The 18,727-nt window shown below is 43.6% G+C and overlaps 1 protein-coding gene across 1 annotated transcript in view; it reads right to left on the bottom strand.

Annotated features, from left to right (window-relative positions):
* The window catches only part of PXDN (peroxidasin), a 571,721-nt gene that overhangs the window by 390,589 nt on the left and 162,405 nt on the right, over positions 1–18,727 (bottom strand). Inside the window, exons 2-3 of the mRNA XM_069606052.1 lie at positions 4,503–4,574; positions 3,440–3,511 (exon numbers count right to left, since the gene is read on the bottom strand). Of these exons, the coding sequence (XP_069462153.1) occupies positions 3,440–3,511; positions 4,503–4,574 (144 nt within the window). The remainder of the gene's footprint in view (positions 1–3,439; positions 3,512–4,502; positions 4,575–18,727) is intronic.

The raw sequence follows: 18,727 nt of genomic DNA, 5'->3' as shown, positions 1-18,727 counted from the left end.
GTCCACACGGTTTGGCTGCCATTTTGCCCATATATTGAGAAAGGTCACAGCTCTATTTTAGAGTGCCTGTGCGCTGATCCGAGCACAATATTTGGATTCCTTTGCAGGGGAACAGCTGATGCTGTGTATTCTGTGCATTTGAAGTGTTTTGAAACCCTTTTCACATCAAGTTTCAGGTGAGGAGCTGGGGGAGGCCTACCAGCTCTTTGTTTGATCCCCTGGCCCCACCCAACTCAATTTTTGGAGCCACTAGAGTGGCAAGGAAGTCCCTTTTCTGCGATGTCTACCTGACCTGAACATTGTGGGAGACCTGGGTGTATGCCTGGTGCCCTATTTTTCATGTCTTGGATATTTCCAAGAGATGCCTGAAAGGGCATTTTGGGTTGTTTGCTTTGTGGTGGAGGAAGTCATCAGAGGATTCAAGGAGCAGTGCATGACCAACATCTTCACACTCATCATCCAAATGCAGGTCAGTGAGTTACGGCACCATTTGTTGTGGGTGCGCTCACTGCCATGCAGGATGGCGGCCAGGGTGCGGGAACACCTTCTGTTCCCAAAGCACCACTCGTGATGAGACAGCAGGGGGCACTCATGCAATGCCTGAATTAAATATCTCGGGTGCCCTGTCCAGTCTAGGTCCGAGATGGAGGATGTGGATAAACCGGCTAGACATGTACTTCAGGGCCACAGGTGAAACCAATGACGACAGCAAGGTGGCAACGCTCTTGTATTCCGCAGGGCCTGCAGTCCATGAGGTGTTTCAGTCTCTGAAGCCTGCCAATGCCACCTATGATGCAGCCAAGCCTGCACTAAGGGAGTACTTCATGCCACTTGCAAATGCTGACTATGAACGTTTCGTGATGTGCTCTGCCCGTCAGAAGGATGATGAATCATTGGACAACTTTTATGGCAGGTTGCGCCGACTGTCTCTGCCATGTGACTGGGACAACGCAGACACAATGATTTGCAACCGGTTGATTCATGGGTGCTCGTCTGGCAGGCTGCACAGGCAGGTGCTGCGTGAACCGTGAATCACGCTGCCTTGTATCTTGGAACTTGGGTGATGCCAAGAGGTGTCCAAAGTGAGGGCATCCAGAATGGAGGCAGTAGTGCGCCCAGGGAAGACAATTGAGGTGTGCGCAGTAAGCCATGGCCAAGGGGGCAGAGGCGTGTGAAATCTTTAACAGGGTATCAGAGAGGGGCTACTCGTAAGCTGGTGTCTCTTCCTGGGTTTACGCAAAACCGTATTTTATTACGCAACAGAGTGCAGAAGCAGATTGGAACAGAGGGAGGTTGCTACCCCTCAACTAGTAGAAATAGGACAAGCCTGAATGAAGCTCAAATGCACACTGTTACTGATCTGTATGTTATGATGCAGTATGGCAACTCAGAACAAAGAGAAATCAATAAATCAGAAATATCTGCAGAAATAGGAAAGAGGGATGAGCCAGTCGGAATAAATCAGATGGAACTAATTCATTATGATGGAGAAGTAGGAGCTGCTGACCAGGTATGGGAATTCAGATGAGCCAAGCAACATTGGGACGCTCCCATGTGAGTGGGGTCTGAAAGCAAGGGTGTCATCTGCGGCCAATGACCCAGAAGCTAACTGAGAAACGTATTGCTGCAGACTACAGCTAGTAGTTTTTCACTTGCGCATGAATGATCATCTTTCTTTCGTCTGGCCACATTATAAACAGAGTTTTCCTTTTGACTGAGGGAAAATGGGGGAAAGGCAGCCTAGAAAAGTGTAGATTCCAGCAAAAGACACACCTGCATATTTTATGTATGCACATTATAATCACGAAATACGTTGTTACATAAATGTAGAGTGGATTTAAACAATTACCAATTGAAGTTTCCTTTGATATAAGTAAACTCAGATTTAAAACACAGCTGTTCCAGGTGAAAAAGGGTGGAAGGCATTGACTTTTTAAGCAATGTTCAGGCTCCCCTTCAGGAAACTGCACCACCATAACAGTTCATGAGGCATCAGCAAGCCGTTTTATATCTCCCTGCTCTGGCACTGAAAATTCCATGGCTACTGCAGCTTCTGCCAAACCCTCTAGCTTATTTCCCCAAACACTGGAACAGGGGCTGCAGCTTCTGGGCCAACACCATTTGGCTATTCCACTATTAGAAGTTGAACGTAGTACGGCCCTGCAAAGGCCCAACTCCACTTAAGAAAATTACTGGCTGTGAATGCACATTGGAACAATTTTGTCCCTGTGCATGCACCATGGACCTGAGGGGATCTTAGAAATTTGGCAAAAGAATTTCAACAAATAAGTGAAGATCCAGAGATGTGTAGAGGAACCGCAGACTCTATAACATTGTATAACCAATCGTGGGAAGATACAATTCAGTTTATGCAAGTCAATTTGCATAATGAAGCATGATAATGATAAAATAAGTAAAGCAACTGGCCAGCAATGGGCCCGGTTATAGGGTCTCCATTCAACTGTACAACAACCTATTGACACCGTCTCTGACGTTAAACTGGGTGAAAATTAACAGTTGTTCTTAGAATAAAACAATCTTATTTGATAAACATTTGATCAACATTTGGGCATTAAAAAAACACAGACACATCAAAGGGGGAGACAGGCTGCCGCTTTTGTCCAAAGTTTGAAGGAGGTAGAGTAGATGGCAAGCGAAAGAAATAGTGCAGTTTGGAACTGGCAGGCAAATGTCCCAGAGTACCTGGGAAACAGAAAAACAGTGCATGGTGGAACTTGTAGGCCATGCTCCAAAAGCGTTTGAAAAAATGACTAAAATGAGAAATTGTAGATGTTGAAATTTTAAGTCAAATTTGTTAGGACACTTGAGAAGGAGAATAATTAAAAGAAATTAGGCAAACCATCACACACCGCCTTCAGAAAGTACCTGAAAACGTGGCCATTTGATAAATACGACTAACTCACCTTTCCTTAGTCTCTTGAGTCCATTTCCTTTGACATTATCCACCTACTTTGTAGAAGTGCTGTGATAAAAAAAAGTCTACTAAAATTGTTGAACACTACTTTTGGTCTGATGCCATTATTTTTTAGTGATCTCCATATCACTTGATAGCAATCTTGCTATCTGGTTTTCATTTTCTTACATTTGGTAACAGACTAGTATTATTCCTTGCCCCTCTTATTGGTGTATTTAACTTGTGCACTTCTACTGTGATCGGCTCGGATTTCCTTAATTTTGTCAGCTCCTTCCCATATCAATGAAAGGGAGGCCCCTTTAGCCAGGAGTACTTTTGCTTAGCCTTCTGGCGACTATGGATCACATTATGTACCTATCTCAATGTTTTCTGCATCTGAATGGAAGATATGCAACTTTCCTCTGTGCTTTTTTAACTGTACCATGTACAACTTCCCTTTGTATTTGGTGTGGATTACGTGTGAATTGAAAGCCTAAAATGAGAAAATAAATTCACTTTACTTACAGATATTTTAGATTTTCAAGATCTTCAAATGCCCCACTGGGTATTCTTTTGATCTGATTGTTGTTCAGCAGCCTGCAAACAAAAACAAGCATTTTAGTTCACCATTATTGCCAATATATTGCATACGGGTTTCATTAGATTGTGAGCATGATGAAAAACATCTGAAGGCTAACCAAGTTACCTACACCAATACAAGCCGTGCCATAGTTCCTCTTTGGATGTCTATCAAAGTGGCGAAATGTAGCCACACTTGCTATAGATACTGATAAACAATACATGCCAATCTAATTGTCAACCAAAGACCCATGGAAGGTTAGATGGCCTAATGCTTGTTCAAGTTAAATTCACAGATTAAGCTGCTGTTCTACTCCTTGGACTGTCCTCACTTGCTACAACACAATTATAAAATGAAAACCAAAATCTGTAATATTCAACAACCAGGCTGCACCCTAGGTTCTTTTGACTCATTTGTCTAATCATTACCTCGGTGCAATTTAGAATGGGTTGAAAAAAAACTCCCTGCTCAAGTGTGGTGTGTCCCACAGAAATCTGCTTTGCATTGCCTTCTTATTAATATTTACATAACACCTTTGCATAACGTCCTACAAGGCATGGTAAAATGAACTCATATTTGACAGAGGGTCTCTGAGGAACAAGGCTGCCTGCCAGCGAGAGTTAAAGGCGGAGGGGGTGATTCTCCAGAGCCCCTCTTTCCTCTTCCTCTCCAAATTCATCTGGTTTTCGGCCAGTAGCTATTGCATAGCTCTCAACGTTTTGTCACCCAATGGCAGGTGAAAACACCCGATTTTCCTTGTGAGTTGAGAGGTATGCTATTGACTAAAGCCTTGAGCACAGGTCACCCAGTAGGGAAAGGGAATCCTTTTTCCAAACCTCATGTAATCACTCCTCCCACTAAATCATTTGGGATAGTTCACAACTTTACAGCTAACATGAGGGACCAATGGCAATGTTTCCCCATATGCAACCACCAACCCCCGTAAGCTGAAACCTCTCAGTGGTTCCCAAAGAAAGTTAAAAAAATATTTTTGGAAAGTGTACTTACAATGTGTTCAGATTCTTAAGCCGTCTAAATGCTCCAGGTTGGATATCTTTAATTCTATTAAATCGTAAATCCCTGCAGAGAGAATAAAAGCCTTCATTAGGACATATATTTCAGATATTTGAAAACATTATTACTTAAAAAACGGTAAATGCTGTGATGCTGTGCTACTGAGGTGGACTATCGGGGCCATTCAGGCCCATTCCAGCTCATGGGGACCAGGAATGGCAAGTAACAGTAAGAAGATGGTGGCAGCAAATGATAGGGTTAGGTGAGGAGAATTCTTTGAAAGGAATAGGCCAAAACACATTTTGTGAGATAGGATTTGTTCAAATTACAGACCGCAAGCCAGAAGTAGAAGAAATCAGAACAAAGATTTGTAACAATTAAAAGATTATGATTAAAACATACATTGACAAAGTTGATGTTTTTGAAAACTAAAAAGGTACCAGTGCCATGGCTTTGGCATGTGCTTGATAGAAAACGCATGAACAAGCGGTAGCAGGGAAGGGGTGGAAATGGATCACTGGCCCCAATAAAAGTTGTAATTCTTTTTGGCGTGCATAAATCATTTCACCACACGTGTAAGGAAATACAAAATGAAAAAAACAGTTGCCATTTTCATGCAATGCAATTTAAACCAATAATTTGTTTACTTTCAGATCACATTAATCCACAGAATCCGAGACAGTGTTGGAGGGTGGTCTAAGTCATATCAAGGGGTTCTATTGTGAGGGGTATGGTGAGTGGGTTTATCTGAAGGGTACCAGAATGTCATCAATTTGAAACGCAGAGTATTAGCAGTCCAGATTTGCTAGTAACGTGGGGGCTCATACCAGCAGGGGCTCTGTCTTATCCCTGTTTAGTCGGTTTGCTGCCATCCATCCCTGAATAGTGGAGTACGCGTTATTGAGAGTGCTAGAGTCTTTTGCATAGTTGCCAGTGAGCAGAGGAGAATGTGTGTGTCGGCATAGTTAGTGTATGCTATGCAGATGGAGTTCAGAATGTCGAAGAGGTGTCTAGTAAAGATATTGTAGAGAGTGGAGGATATGCATGAGCCTTGAGGGACCCCACAAGGGGTATGTGTTAGCAAAGCACTGGCATTTTCAGCAAACACCCTCATTACTCTACCCTCAAGGAAAGAGGCAATCCAAGAGGTGGCTTCTGTGGAGAGGTTAGCTGAAGTGACAGGATGTTGTGGTCCACCAGATTAAGTGCAGGTGAGTCGAAGAGGAGGAGGGCAGGCTTTCCATTGTCCCTAATCTCGTCCAGATAATATTTTAGGTCAGGTAGCGCTGATTCCATGCCATGACCTGAGCAAAAACCCGACTGACGCATTCCTAGGATGTAGTTGGTTTCTGAAAATTATTGAACTTGGATAGGATGCTCCGTCTTGTATTTTTAGAAGGAAGGGGACTGATGTGATGGGCCTGTAGTTGTTAGGTATTGTGGGGTCTGCAAAGTTTTTTTTTTAGATAGGGGAGTAGCCAGGCTTCCTCATAGTGGGTACTACTCCTGCAGAGAAGGAAGCGTTTATGAAGTGTGCTACGATTTCCGAGCAGTTTTTAATGATAGAGGCAGGACATATGTCTCCTTTACACCTGGAAGGTTTAAGACTTGAGTATCGATAAGACTTCTGGTTCTGTAACCCATTTGAAGCGGAACTGGGGGATAGTCCGGTGAGGGAGGGTGGGTCGTGGCTGCAGGACAGGGAGAGGGAAGGCTATCTTGCTTGGCAAGGATATTTTTATTAAGAATATCAGTTTTGTTAAGCATAGCATTTTCAATGTTTGTGCACCAAGCTTCGTCCTTAGATAGAGGAGGGGGGCAGGGGTTGCAAGTTCTCAGAGGATTGTAAAGAGCTCTCTGGTATCCAATATGGCAATGGCGATTGATTCTACAGTTGAATGAGGCCCACTTTACCATTGTTATGGCTTGCTTATTGAGCAAGGAGGCCTTAGTATATTCTTGTCTCAGAGAATCAGTGGGAGTTTTTTTCCAGGTTGATTCCACGAGCCATTTTTTATTGCAAAGCCCTAGGAAGTCTGATGGGTTAAGCTTTCTGGGGAACAAGCAGGGGAATGGTGTCAACTGCTAGGGTAAGTGTCACAGTATATAGGTTAGCCAATATGTTGGGATCAATGGAATAGGGGGGTTTCAGATTGAGCGAGTCTAGGACGGGCAGGATATGTTCTTTCGTGAGTTTCCTAGAGCTGCTTGTCAGCGAGTGTGGTTGGGGCATGGTATTAGGTTTTAGTTTCTCAGGCTGCGAGATGAAAAAGTCAACACTATGGTGGTCAGACCAAGGGCATGGAGTTTTTTAGCCAATATCAATCAGGCAGTTCAGATCCGCAATCCAGTCTAGAGTATGGCCCTTAGCGTGGGTGGGATTACTGATGCAGAGATTAAAGCCTAAGGTTAGTAGGGCGGTGGCTTGAGAGGTGGCTTAGGGATCCTCTGGATCATTAAGGCCTAGGTTGCCCAGGAGGATGACTGGAGATGTTCTTGATGTTGTCTCCCAGGACGTGGATGAGGTTATCTTCAAAGCATAAGGTAGGGCCAGGAGGGTGGTAGGCGAGATGTATAGTGATAGTGCTCATGGGTGAAGTATCCAGTTTTATGGAGAGGATGTCACTATTCCCTTCCAAGGATGTGTTGACCTGCCTGAAGGGAAGGGACTCTTTGACCACCAGGGCAACTCTGTCACCTCTGTCGTTAGTCTTGTCTTTCCGATAGATCTTGTAACCTGGGGAAATGGCTAGGGCAGGGCCAGAAGCTTTGTAAAGCCAAGTTTCAGAGATGGCCAGGGCATCTAGGTTATGCAGATGTCAAGGGCATGCACTTGTACGGAGTAAGCGTCAATAAGGGCACAGTTCACATGCAGGTCAGTTCCTAGATAGGTGGACTCTTGGAGGGGTTAGTGGGAGCTGAGCATACTAAGGTTGAGGGAACAGCTTGGTAGTTTAGTGAACTATTTGAGGAGAAGTTACAGTTGGCCTCAATAGTGGTCCTTTTGCAAAAAGCAAGTCTCCAGCACAAGATTTGCAGGGGCAGTGTTGGGGGTGGTCAGAGTGGGCACAGTATAGTTACAAAATATTGCCATTTTTGGGTGTGATATGATTTGCAATTACATCACATATGCAATGTGTGTGTGAAGTATCATTTACAGATAAATTGTAGTTGCCATTTTTAGGTAAGCTATTATTTGCAAGCATATGGCTGGGTGTGGCTAGAGTAGGATACAGTAGGGTTACATCGCATTTGACATTATTGATAAGAGTTCATAATCAAAGGAGTAGTGACCATCCGAGGGAGCACAAGGGATGGGCTAGGTACATAGTGTGCAGTATTCTGAATAAGCCAGGCAGTTTCTACAGAACTAGCACTCAAAGTGGCTTTGCATGTGGCAGGAAGGGCTGGGTGCATATGTGGGGCGGTAAGCCCTGGTAGGTGATTTAGTCAGAGGGCTGGCATTTGCACAGGCCATGATGGTACATTGAGGCAGCAGGGTATGGGGTATTTACAATGTCTGCAGTATTACTTTCTAGCCATAAGTGTAGGACAGGCAAGCCATCAGAGAGTCATTGTGAAAGGTGTACTGCGCAGCGCTAAGTGACAGTAGAGGCAAGCGGTCATTCCAGGGCATATAATTGTGCTCAGATACGAGCAAGCCGCATAACTGAAGGCCCTGTGGGTGCGACACTGCCATTTGGCATTGGTGTGTAATCAGCAATGAATACACGTGTGACAGACTTGGGGGTAACAAAGACCGCCTTTGTAGTAGGTTCTTTGGCTTGTCCCCTTATGTTGCTGGAAAATGTGGTTTTTTGCCAAACTTACAAAGACTGGACCCGTCTACTTTGAGGAGTCTTACAGTGAATGATCTCTTTGTTTTAAGAAGCTCACGTAGGAAACTATATTGACTGATTTAGAGTTGTAAGACGCTACCATTTTTCGTTCTATGCAAACAAACCTACATTTATGTGCCCCTTTTAGCATTTGTGTTAGCCTAGCTGCAATCTATTTTTCTATGGACTCGACGGCACAGGCCTTTTTTGGACCCTCTAGTGTGAGTAGGTGTGTGTTTTGGTGTAACTGGTTTTGTTCCGCGAGGGGAACTCCAAGATTTTGTGGGCTCTAGTTAATGGACTCTGCCATTAGATTCAGATCGGCTAAACAGTCTCACTTTCAGACAGCGCTCTGTATTGTAAAACTGGACTTGCCAACATTCATATAGAGGACAGACCATGAATAAGTGCAAACTAATTTTTGGTTGGTTGGCAATCCTGTCCCATATTTACTAACATTCTACTAGGTGGAAGGTACATTCTTGAATATATCGGGAAGGAGGCCTCCAAAGGACATGTCTAGAACCAAAGGTATTCTAAGCTTTGTGTTGAACATTGCTTTTAATTAAAAATGGGAATCACTCTTAAAGTAGAGAAACCAGTTTCAGTATAACTGTGCATCTCAAAGGCCTGGTTGCAGTTTGGATAAATATAATAAAGTTACATCTGACTTGATATAGGGGCGGCTTGTGGGGAGATTTGGTTATAAATGACCAAAGCCCATTTTATGACTTTTTATTCAACTGGGGCTGGGGTTCAACAAGATGCTGGACCCAGCCCTACAGGATCCATTTTTTTTATGAGGCGACAATTCAACACCTTTCAAAGGAAACAAGACTTGTGGGAGCCACTACTTCACAGGAAACTCTCTCAGCAGAGTGGAGAAATCACACCAGGGTGATAATAGCTTTGATCATTTTGACAGGAAATGGAGCTGCAACCATGAGAACGGTTACACCACATTGGAAATTACTTGGCCACACACTTCACATGATGATCCCAGCTTCCTACAAACTAAGCACTCTGTGAGCAGGCACCAGCTGGCAAGACTCTTGGAGACGGTAGCAAAGGCTGTCCCCTCACAGAAGGCTAAAATCCCAGCACGTCCTCCATGTGGTCAGGCCTTCCCTCTCGGTTGTCTCCAGTCAGCCTTGCCAACTCGCACAGCCCTGTGAGTTGTCGGCCAAGTTTCTCTCCCTCTTTTCCTTCTCTGCCAGAGTCTCTCATGTTCTCCATCTGGACATCCTTCCGGGTCCTCCTCTGCGCAACAGTGGGCTCTGCTCGGCAGCGTGGATCTGCCTCCCAATGATGTCAGTACGTTGGCGGCTCACCTCTGCATATCGTGTCTCCTCCATTCAAGGGAGTAAGTCCTTTTATCCTTGGCATCAGACACGAATTGAGGAAACCATAAAATGGGGAAGTACATAATATTTTGGACTAAGGAACAGGCTGGCTATTTCATTCAAATGATGTTATATTTTCAGTCTGTTTCATGTTTCTAAATGAAGTACACAGTAAGCATAACTATGAGAAGTTTTTCCTTTGACGACTGCTTTCCTACAGTATGAAGTAGGGTGAACAATACACCAGCTGGTCATTAATGACCACTAACACCCAAAACAGCCTATAAGTATTCAGGTTAAAAGCAGATGGTGTGATCTAATCAGCCGCAGGTTGACCAGGCAGTTTTTGAGAGAATATTCGCGGCCTCTGGGACAAATCTGTAGCTTGGAACAGAATGCATTTGTGGTAGGCGTACAAAAAGTTTTATGAATCCAGTCAAGCCTCATTTTTATACCACCCATGTTGTTCTTTCCTCTTTGAATTGTTATGTTATGTTAAAGGTTCTTATACAGTGCAATGTCACTGTCAAGGGAGGTGTAAATTAGTAGGACTGATCAGGAGAAAGAGGAAGGGAGCTGTGATGTGCTGTGCTGTTGGCAGCTTCAGTTGGATTTACACTGTTTGCTGAGCGCAGGTGTGTTTTTCGGTTGGTAGCCATCATGCAGTTGTGCAAGACTATGTGTGGTTTGTTTCATTTTTTCAGTGTGGTGAATTGCTTGTGGTTAGTTCAGCGTTTGAGAGGTTTATGGAGAAAGGGGAGGTTTTTTAGTAGGGTTGGTAACTGGTGGTACCCTATCCAACCCCACTGTTTTGACTGACTGTGGCCCATGCTCCTACCATTGTCGTATATTCTGGTGTTCTACACTGACCACTCCTATGTTGTGTGCAGATCAGAGGGTCCTCAATGGGCTATTCAGTGGTGGTACTTGTCCACCGCCTGAGTACAGAGAAAGTGCTGCCATATCCCTTCCTTCTTGGCTCATCCTGGTGTGCAGCATCACCCACCCCACCGGTTCCTACAGGGGATAATGCTCCCATTTCTGATTTGACCCTCTAGGGAGACGGGTACACCTTGGCCTCTTCCCCAGAATATTTAGGATATTCTGTAAAGTTTTCAGCAGGCAACCTTGTTTTCTAAAATATATTTTCTATTCTTTTAGTGATGCATACTTAGAGAATAAGGTGATGAATCTGATAGTATAATCTCGGTTTCCCCGGGGACATTCCCTCATGTGGCCGGGGTGAGGCAGATGCTTCCTTATCCAAACCCTGGGGGCGGCTGTTTATGGGAGGATCACATGAGGGGAGGCAACCCTGAGGGGAGTAGGGTAGGCACACTTCATCATATAGAATATGCCACTGGTCTATTAGAATCTAACAACCCCCACCCTTTGTCCTCTCATTTCTGTATGACATATTGTAACACTGACTAAAAACAACCAGTCATTACCAAAATCCATGTCCTTTCATCTTTTTCTGTAACCAAAACTGAGATGAGAAAGAGGAACATTCAACATCCTGTACTCAATGGAATGATAAGTACTGATTTTCAAAGTCATGCCGTACTGGCATCTTGTAGTGGCTCCCTTCAATCACCAATAGTAACTACTGAGGATAATTTCCAACGTTATATACAAAAGTCACTGAGCATGGACTACCATTGCCATACATGTAGGAGTGCAGCGACGATGAAGCGGAACGAATCAGTGAAGATCGGTGAAGGTCAAGAGCCCAAGGTGTACTCTAGTGTTTGTGGTGCTGGAAGATTTAAATTAGAGGATCAGTTGACAGATGTTGGTTGAGAACTCTAGTCCTCTCGGTGTCAACCTAGGGACTGCAGGACTGGTGCCAGGTCCGGGGAGCCGACTGCAGGGGACGGTATGTTGTGAGGATGCCCAAAGCAGACCAGAAGCTTCAGCGTGTTCGCAGACAGCGAAAGGCAGCCTCCACAACGCCTGAGCCCGGAGAGATGCCGAACGGAAAAGCAGGAGCCAAAGCCTTGCCATGTTAGAACCTATGCATGCTATCAAGAGTCGGTCCACCCAAGGGAAGAGGGGACACCGGGGGGGGGGGGGTGTTGATAACAGCGCCAAAAGCAAATAACATTGAATTAAGTATATGAGAAAGAGCGATCAAGTGAATATTACTTTAAGAGAGAGGAAGAAGGAAACATAATTGACTATCAAGTTTATAAGTATATGCTGTACACCTATAAGAAAGTTCCTGGCTGGATAGTATACCAGGCAAAGTCAAGACAGAACAGAATAAACGTAAAAGACAATCAAGTTTGTAAGTGTGCTCAGTGCACATATGAGAAAAGCCCTGGCAGAACAGTATACCGGGCAGATTAAAGCTGAAAGAGTATACAAATAAGGAAAGCCATAGTAGGAGAATACCAGGCAGATTCAGGTCACAAGAGAAAAGCCTCGTCATGAGAGTATACCAGGCAAATGCAAGTTGCAAGGGTATTCATATATGAAAGCCCTGTAAGGAACCATTCCAGAGAAGGTCAAGTTGAACAGTGTGTAAAATTCATCACCTAAGGAGGTCCTGAGAAGGATACATCAGGACCAGCAAAAGGTTGTGTTTAAATATTTTGAAAAGGAGTGAAAACCTGGCAGAAGTGTACACCGGGTATCCTACTAAGATACAGACTAACAGCCAAGTTGTTTTGTGTACCAGTTGTGTTGCTGATCAAGAAAAACCTGATGAACTAATACTCTTGAAAGTATAAAGCAGAGTGAAGAGAACTCCAGGGGAAGGGAACCACCCTCTGGAACAGGGAACTCTATCCTTCTAGAACTTTTGTGTTGGAGACATTTCCTTTTGAACATCTGTACAATACTCAAGGCCAAAGACATTTTTCCCTTTCACCTTAGAGTTGATTTTCAGAATGTGAGAGCCAGAATAGTTCTTTGGACACAGGATGTTTTGATTTGGACATCTTGACTTTGAATCCTTAGTTCTGTTTTAGGTAGGGAAATGCCTCTTGGAGTAGGGACAGAGAGGCATTTTCCAACCCCCTTTTCATTTATAATAAAGGGTTATGGCCAACAGCATAGGTTCATGTATCCATGTCTCATTCATGGTTTCTCACAATAATAATTACATTATTTAGCTAATCATATTCTAATAATTAAGGGTTGCACGCAGGGACGGCATAACCTTAAAGTAAACTTGAACCGTTCCCTATTGAATTAGTGTTTCCCACAAGGTTAAACCCAATTCATAGCATATAGCTGAGATTGGGAAGGAAGATGATAGCCTGAGTAGTTGTTTCCAGATTTTCCCTTCATAACTAGTGAGCCATTTCCAATTTCGATTAAGCCCAATGACTAGGCCATATAACATACATGGAATGACCTTTGCTTTGTAGAATCTAATGGGATCATAAAGAATCTCCTATATTTTACTATGATTTCTTTTATTTTGGCTAATCTGTTTTTCTCCATTCTGATTATATATCTGGAAGCCTAAACTTCAAATGACATCCACTCCTTCCAAATTGGTTTGTTTCCAATTAAAATGTCTATAGTTTGTATTTCCCTTAAAATGTATAATCTGAGTTGTTTGTCATAACAACATTATTGTTCCATGAATATTTTTCCAATATTTTCAAGCTTCTTTGAAAGCCAAAAAGCGTCAAATCCAAAATGAAAATGTTGTCAGCATTTGCTAAACCATGCCCCCTCATATGACCTATTTTCGGTGAAAACATATTGCTTGCATTTGGGGCATTCTGAATATCAGATATGTAGAAGTTAAAAAGGATAGGTGCCAAAATACAGCCTAGTCTTAATCCTGAAATGTTAGAATGTTCTCGGAAATAGAAACTTCATTATTCAAGCATACTTGTGAATAGATATTTTCATGTAGTAACATGATCATTTCTAATACAACTTCCGGGGTCCCACACAAGGCAATTTTTTTACCACCCAATCAAATGTTCCTGGCAAATCCACACTAGGGGAATATAGCGATGAGGAGTTTGAGGCAGCCATGAATTTGGCATAATTTATAAATAAAACCATATAGGATGTATTCAAGCCCTTGACTAAACCCCATCTGGAAATTTGAAAAGTCATTAAATCATTCCTCATTTTCTTTCTTGAATCGGGGCATTAGACCGTTGCTTCAATTTAGATTCTAAAAATGTGACCCTGCAGTGTCACAGGAAGCCAAGATCAATGTCAGCATTGAGGGGAAAACCTTGCTGAAAACCTACCTTTCTTTTACCCATATTTAGATCAAAACAATCCACCATCAAATCATTGTGGGATTCAAAAGTAACACTAGCAGCTGAAGCTTCATATCTGTATCAAGTCTGTTTCGTTTTCATACTCTTACTTGGTATGTTGGGAAAGATAACAAAACTCCATTTTATGCAGGCCACATCGAGTAAAATGTTCTCCAATTTAGATGTAAAATAATGGAGTTAAAAATATTATCAGCAAAGAACTCTACATGGTTCATATTGTAAGATAAAACCAGTCTCAATGGTAGAATTGGTTTTAATAACTGAAGTACCTAAGAACAGTTTAAGGCTTTAGATGTCTTCTCTCTAACTACAGCCTCCAAGCCTAATGACAAGCTATCATTTGGGAGACCACAAAGATTTAAATGTTCCAAATATAAGCCATGAATAGATCATGACTTTGCACCAGAGTATGTATCGTGCACCATTAGATAGAGCGCCATTGACCATATGTCCCTATTTCTGCTGCCTCCACTTTACATTGAGGTGTATCTAGCATCTCTTGTAGGGAACATTGAGGAGTTGGGTTTGACTCCAAGTTTCCAAATACTAGACAAATGTCTTTATTTGTAGTTGTCATCTTTGTCATTAAGGATTTATTTTGTTCCTTCTTGGATTTTTCTGACTGTGCTTCAACCTCTTCCTGAGAAATGGCTGTCGGCCTAAGACCTCTCAGAAATGCAAGTCATATTTGCGGTGCACATGGTACTCTATCCTGGTTCCACAATCATAGTTGTTGCCTACTCAGTGATGCTCAACACCGAGGAGCTTGTTCGGGCTCCAGCTCCTGCTCATTGACTCCTAATTTCGATTGCTTTACTTTCAATGTTTTTGCCAATGGACTCCTTCTGCACCAAAATGCAATTTAAAGTGGTGTCTTGGTTATGGACAGCTCTATTTATGTTATCTGGCAATCTAATGAATGATTGTACGACGACGTTCTGAGCATTACCTGGTGGTAATTCAGCAACGTTCATGTTAGAACTTTATGCTCAGAGCCACTTTATTTGTGAACTTTATGTGACATATGAAATCACACTTGGATTTTGATTGAGCTGTTGAGTGATACGAGATGATATGATATATGATTGGTTATTTAGAACATCCTTAATACCCTGAGGTTTCTAAGTGTGGACCCGGGGATCGAACCTGTGTTGCTCCATGTAGTCTTGCTTCCAAGGCAAGCACGTTGCCCCTGAGCTATCCTCCCGAGACAAATTATTTTAAACACTGCATGTGAGGCACTCGGGGCACCAGTAGAACCCGACAAATAAGATGAAAGGGTGCTGATATTAATATTAGAGAAAATTACACAAGATAGAACTATGTCGATTCGTGATGGCGTCACAATCGTGGACACATTTACCAGTATTTGGGTCGTACTTTCTTTCCTCTAGAAAAAATCAATTATTTTCCCTTTTTGATTATTATTGCTTTTTGCCCATTTCACACAGCATCAACTTATGTGTTTGAAAGCAGTTCCTTATAGATCCGAGGACAACTCAATGTGTTCCACGTTTACTGACTGAAGCAGAATATATAACATCTTAGCCCAGATAACGAAATAATTTTTCAGAACAACGTAAGACAAGCCATTAGGACAAGGAGCACAATCCTTTCAACATGTCAATCTTTCTAATTGTATCAGTGGTGATTTTTCTACTGCACTTATTTTGCACTTGCAAAGCTCCACGTTTGCCCAGAACGTTCACTGTACATGTAGCATCTAGAATATTGGGTATCGTGCATATGATGCATGGAATCCAGGTGAAACTATATTACAGAATCTGGATTTTGATGCAGTTTTGGGAAACAATATATGTATGGGGGAGTGTATTAAACAGCACACAGCTGAGTGGCTATTAGATGCTGAGCCAAGAGGGGATGTAGTGTTTAGACCAGAATAACTATTTTTTGGTTCAGTTGTGGCCTGAATTAGAACCAAGTGAACCAAGTTCGAAGGTCAGCAGCTTTACCACTTAAGCAATAGGCCCCGAGCAGGGGGGCATTACCACTTCAGGTAATGCCATGGGGCCCATAGTTACATAGTTAACTGCGAGGGACCTATTGCTATTAGTACCCCGGCCCGTAAAACCGGGGTACTAAAAGCCTTTTTTTTCTGTTCCAAAACGCTCCAGCGTTTCGGAACAGAAAACAAAAATGTAAAAATATGGCCCCCGGGGAAGGGAAAACGAAGTCCGTTTTCCCTTTCCATGGCGGCCATTGAAAATTAATGTCAAAAAATAAAAGTAAACATACAAAATGGCTGCCATGGAAAGGGAGAAGGGACTCTCCCTTTCCATGGTGGCCATTCAAAAAATAGGGGAAAATGTAAAAAAAAAAAATAAAAATAATTTAAAAAAAAATAAAAAAAAAAAAAAAAAAATCGCTGCCATGGAAAGGAGAGTCCCTTCTTCCTTTCCATGATGGCCTGTTGCAGATCGGAAGCAGACGTGCTGGGAACAGAAGTGTTTCCAACGCGTCCGCTCCTGAAATGGACAGAAAAGAAGGTAAGTGTGGTTGGGAGGGAATTCTTTGGATTGGGGGCAGGGGGAGGGTAACAACACTTACCTCTATCCCTGGCGGGGGAAGATGGCAGCCTCGAGCCGTGTGGTGGCTCGGAGCGGGGATTACTCCATTCCGAGCCTCCTCATTGGCTGAGTGGCTGCCATACCCCCCGCCAGCAACTGAAAGGATGGAACGTAGTGGGGAGAGGGATTCCCGGTCGGGCAACGCCCCGGCGAGGGCCAGTGATATTGCATGTTACAATCTCATTGTCCCTTGCTGGGAACTAATAGCCCACAGCATATCTTCTGAGAGTGCCATATTCAAAAGCTTTAAATAAAGGCTGTGGTGAAAGTTGAAAGAAGCTATTCAAGGCATTCAGTTCTCTTCTAGCAAACAAGGGGACTCTACAATAGTACCCAGATGGTTTTAAAAAGGATCAGACTAATGGAATACTGGATATAGGGTTTGAGATAAAATGCGGGTGGGGGAGATGCTGCAACTCCTTGCCCATTGGGGGCCTGAGACATAGAGTTGGAAATCACTCAGTCTCCACAGTCTCCACTGCACCTGTGGAGAAACCAGGAAGTTGTCCATGCCTTCTGGTTACTGAAGCATGGGAGGTGGAGAGCCATTGTGGGAGTGGATTCTGGACAGGGGCTGTAGGTAAGAAAATAATCTGTATGTGTGCTTGGCCGCATGTGAGTAAATGAGTACATGCTGTATGGGTGCGAGGGTGAATGTGTATGCATGCTGCATGAATGAGTGTGTTTGCGTGTGCTGGTAAGCAGGCATCTTATTTAGGTGGTTGGGAGGGTTAATTTGTGCAGTGGTAGGAAGTCGTGACATATTTTCTCACTTTGGCATGACATTTTGCACTTTCATCAAGGGTAAAGGCATCATGAGGGGTGGTTTTAGGCTAGTTCTGCCTATATTAGTGCAGCCAGTCTGGCAATAGCTTTTTACTGTTGCATGACATTTTGTACTTGTATTAAGGGTAAAGCCATCATGATGAGTATTGTGCTAGTCCTGTCTACATTGGTGCCGCCAGTCTGGATATAGTTTTACTTTTGCACAGCATTTTTCATTAGACATCAAGGGTAAAGCCAACATGAGGACGATTCTTATGTGGCCCTATCAGCCTCTACTGGAGCAGCCTTTCTGGACTGTGGCATTGCATTTTGAACTAGCAAAGCCAACAGAAGTATTTTTGGCAAATCCAAGAAGATCGTCCTCTCTCCCCAAAAGGGAGCCACCCCCTTTTGAACTATGGAGGTGACCATGCTACACCTAACACACCCTAGGAGGCAAAAAATTACCAGGTTACTCAACGTAGTGACCACCTTACTCCTAGTCCATAGTCCCCTTTCCTCCATACTTGTGAGGACATCTCTCCGTCCTGTGGGACGGGACCGGAGCACTTTGTAAAAAGCATCCAAATTTTTCCAAAAATGTGTCCTTCCTCTCTTTCCTGCGCGGGGCCCGGCACGCGGTCGTAACCCCGCCCACCTTGGCTCCGCCCCGCGCATCGCCCCTCTGTCCTTTTCTTTGCCAGGTCAGAACCCCATTACCAATACAGAGGAACCTTATTAGAGGGGACGACGGGCGGGAGTATGGAGGAAAGGGGACTATGGACTAGGAGTAAGGTGGTCACTACGGTGAGTAACCTGGTAATACTCCTACGTCCCGTCCCCTTTCCTCCATACTTGTGGGAGATTCCCAAGCACTCCTTACAGGAACTACGGGTGGATGGAAATACCCCTTACTGAAAAAGGTTCTTCAGCACAGCCTGACCAAACTGAGCATCAGCTCTAGAACTCATATTGAGGCAGTAATGCTTACAGAAAGCAGATGGAGAGGCCAAAGTAGCTGCCCTAGCGATGGACTCCCAGGGAACATACTTCTGAAAAGCAACCGCAGCTGCCTTGCCCCGCACCAGGTGTGCATGAATACCTTTAGGAGGTTTCAGCTTTTGGACAGTGAAAGACTGTGATACAGGCGGCAATCCACCTAGAAATAGTTGCCTTAGACGCCCGTTTGCATTGAGGGTTGCCGAAAGTCACAAAAAGTTGAGAAGAACTTCTAAGCTCGGAAGTCCTATCCAGGTAGAACTTAAGAGCTCTTCGGACATCAAGACAGTATAGAACCCTCTCCGCCTCAGAGGCGGGGTTCGGAAAAAAGACCGGTAGGGAGATCAATTGATTCAAATGGAATTCAGTCACCACCTTCGGCAGAAAAGCCGGATTAGTTCGAAGGACTACCTTGTCCTTGTGAAA

This window comes from Ambystoma mexicanum, chromosome 4p (genome assembly GCF_040938575.1).
Source record: "Ambystoma mexicanum isolate Mex_15411 chromosome 4p, UKY_AmexF1_1, whole genome shotgun sequence".
Classification (NCBI taxonomy): Eukaryota; Metazoa; Chordata; class Amphibia; order Caudata; family Ambystomatidae; genus Ambystoma; species Ambystoma mexicanum.
This window is presented reverse-complemented; position numbering and strand designations above follow the sequence as displayed.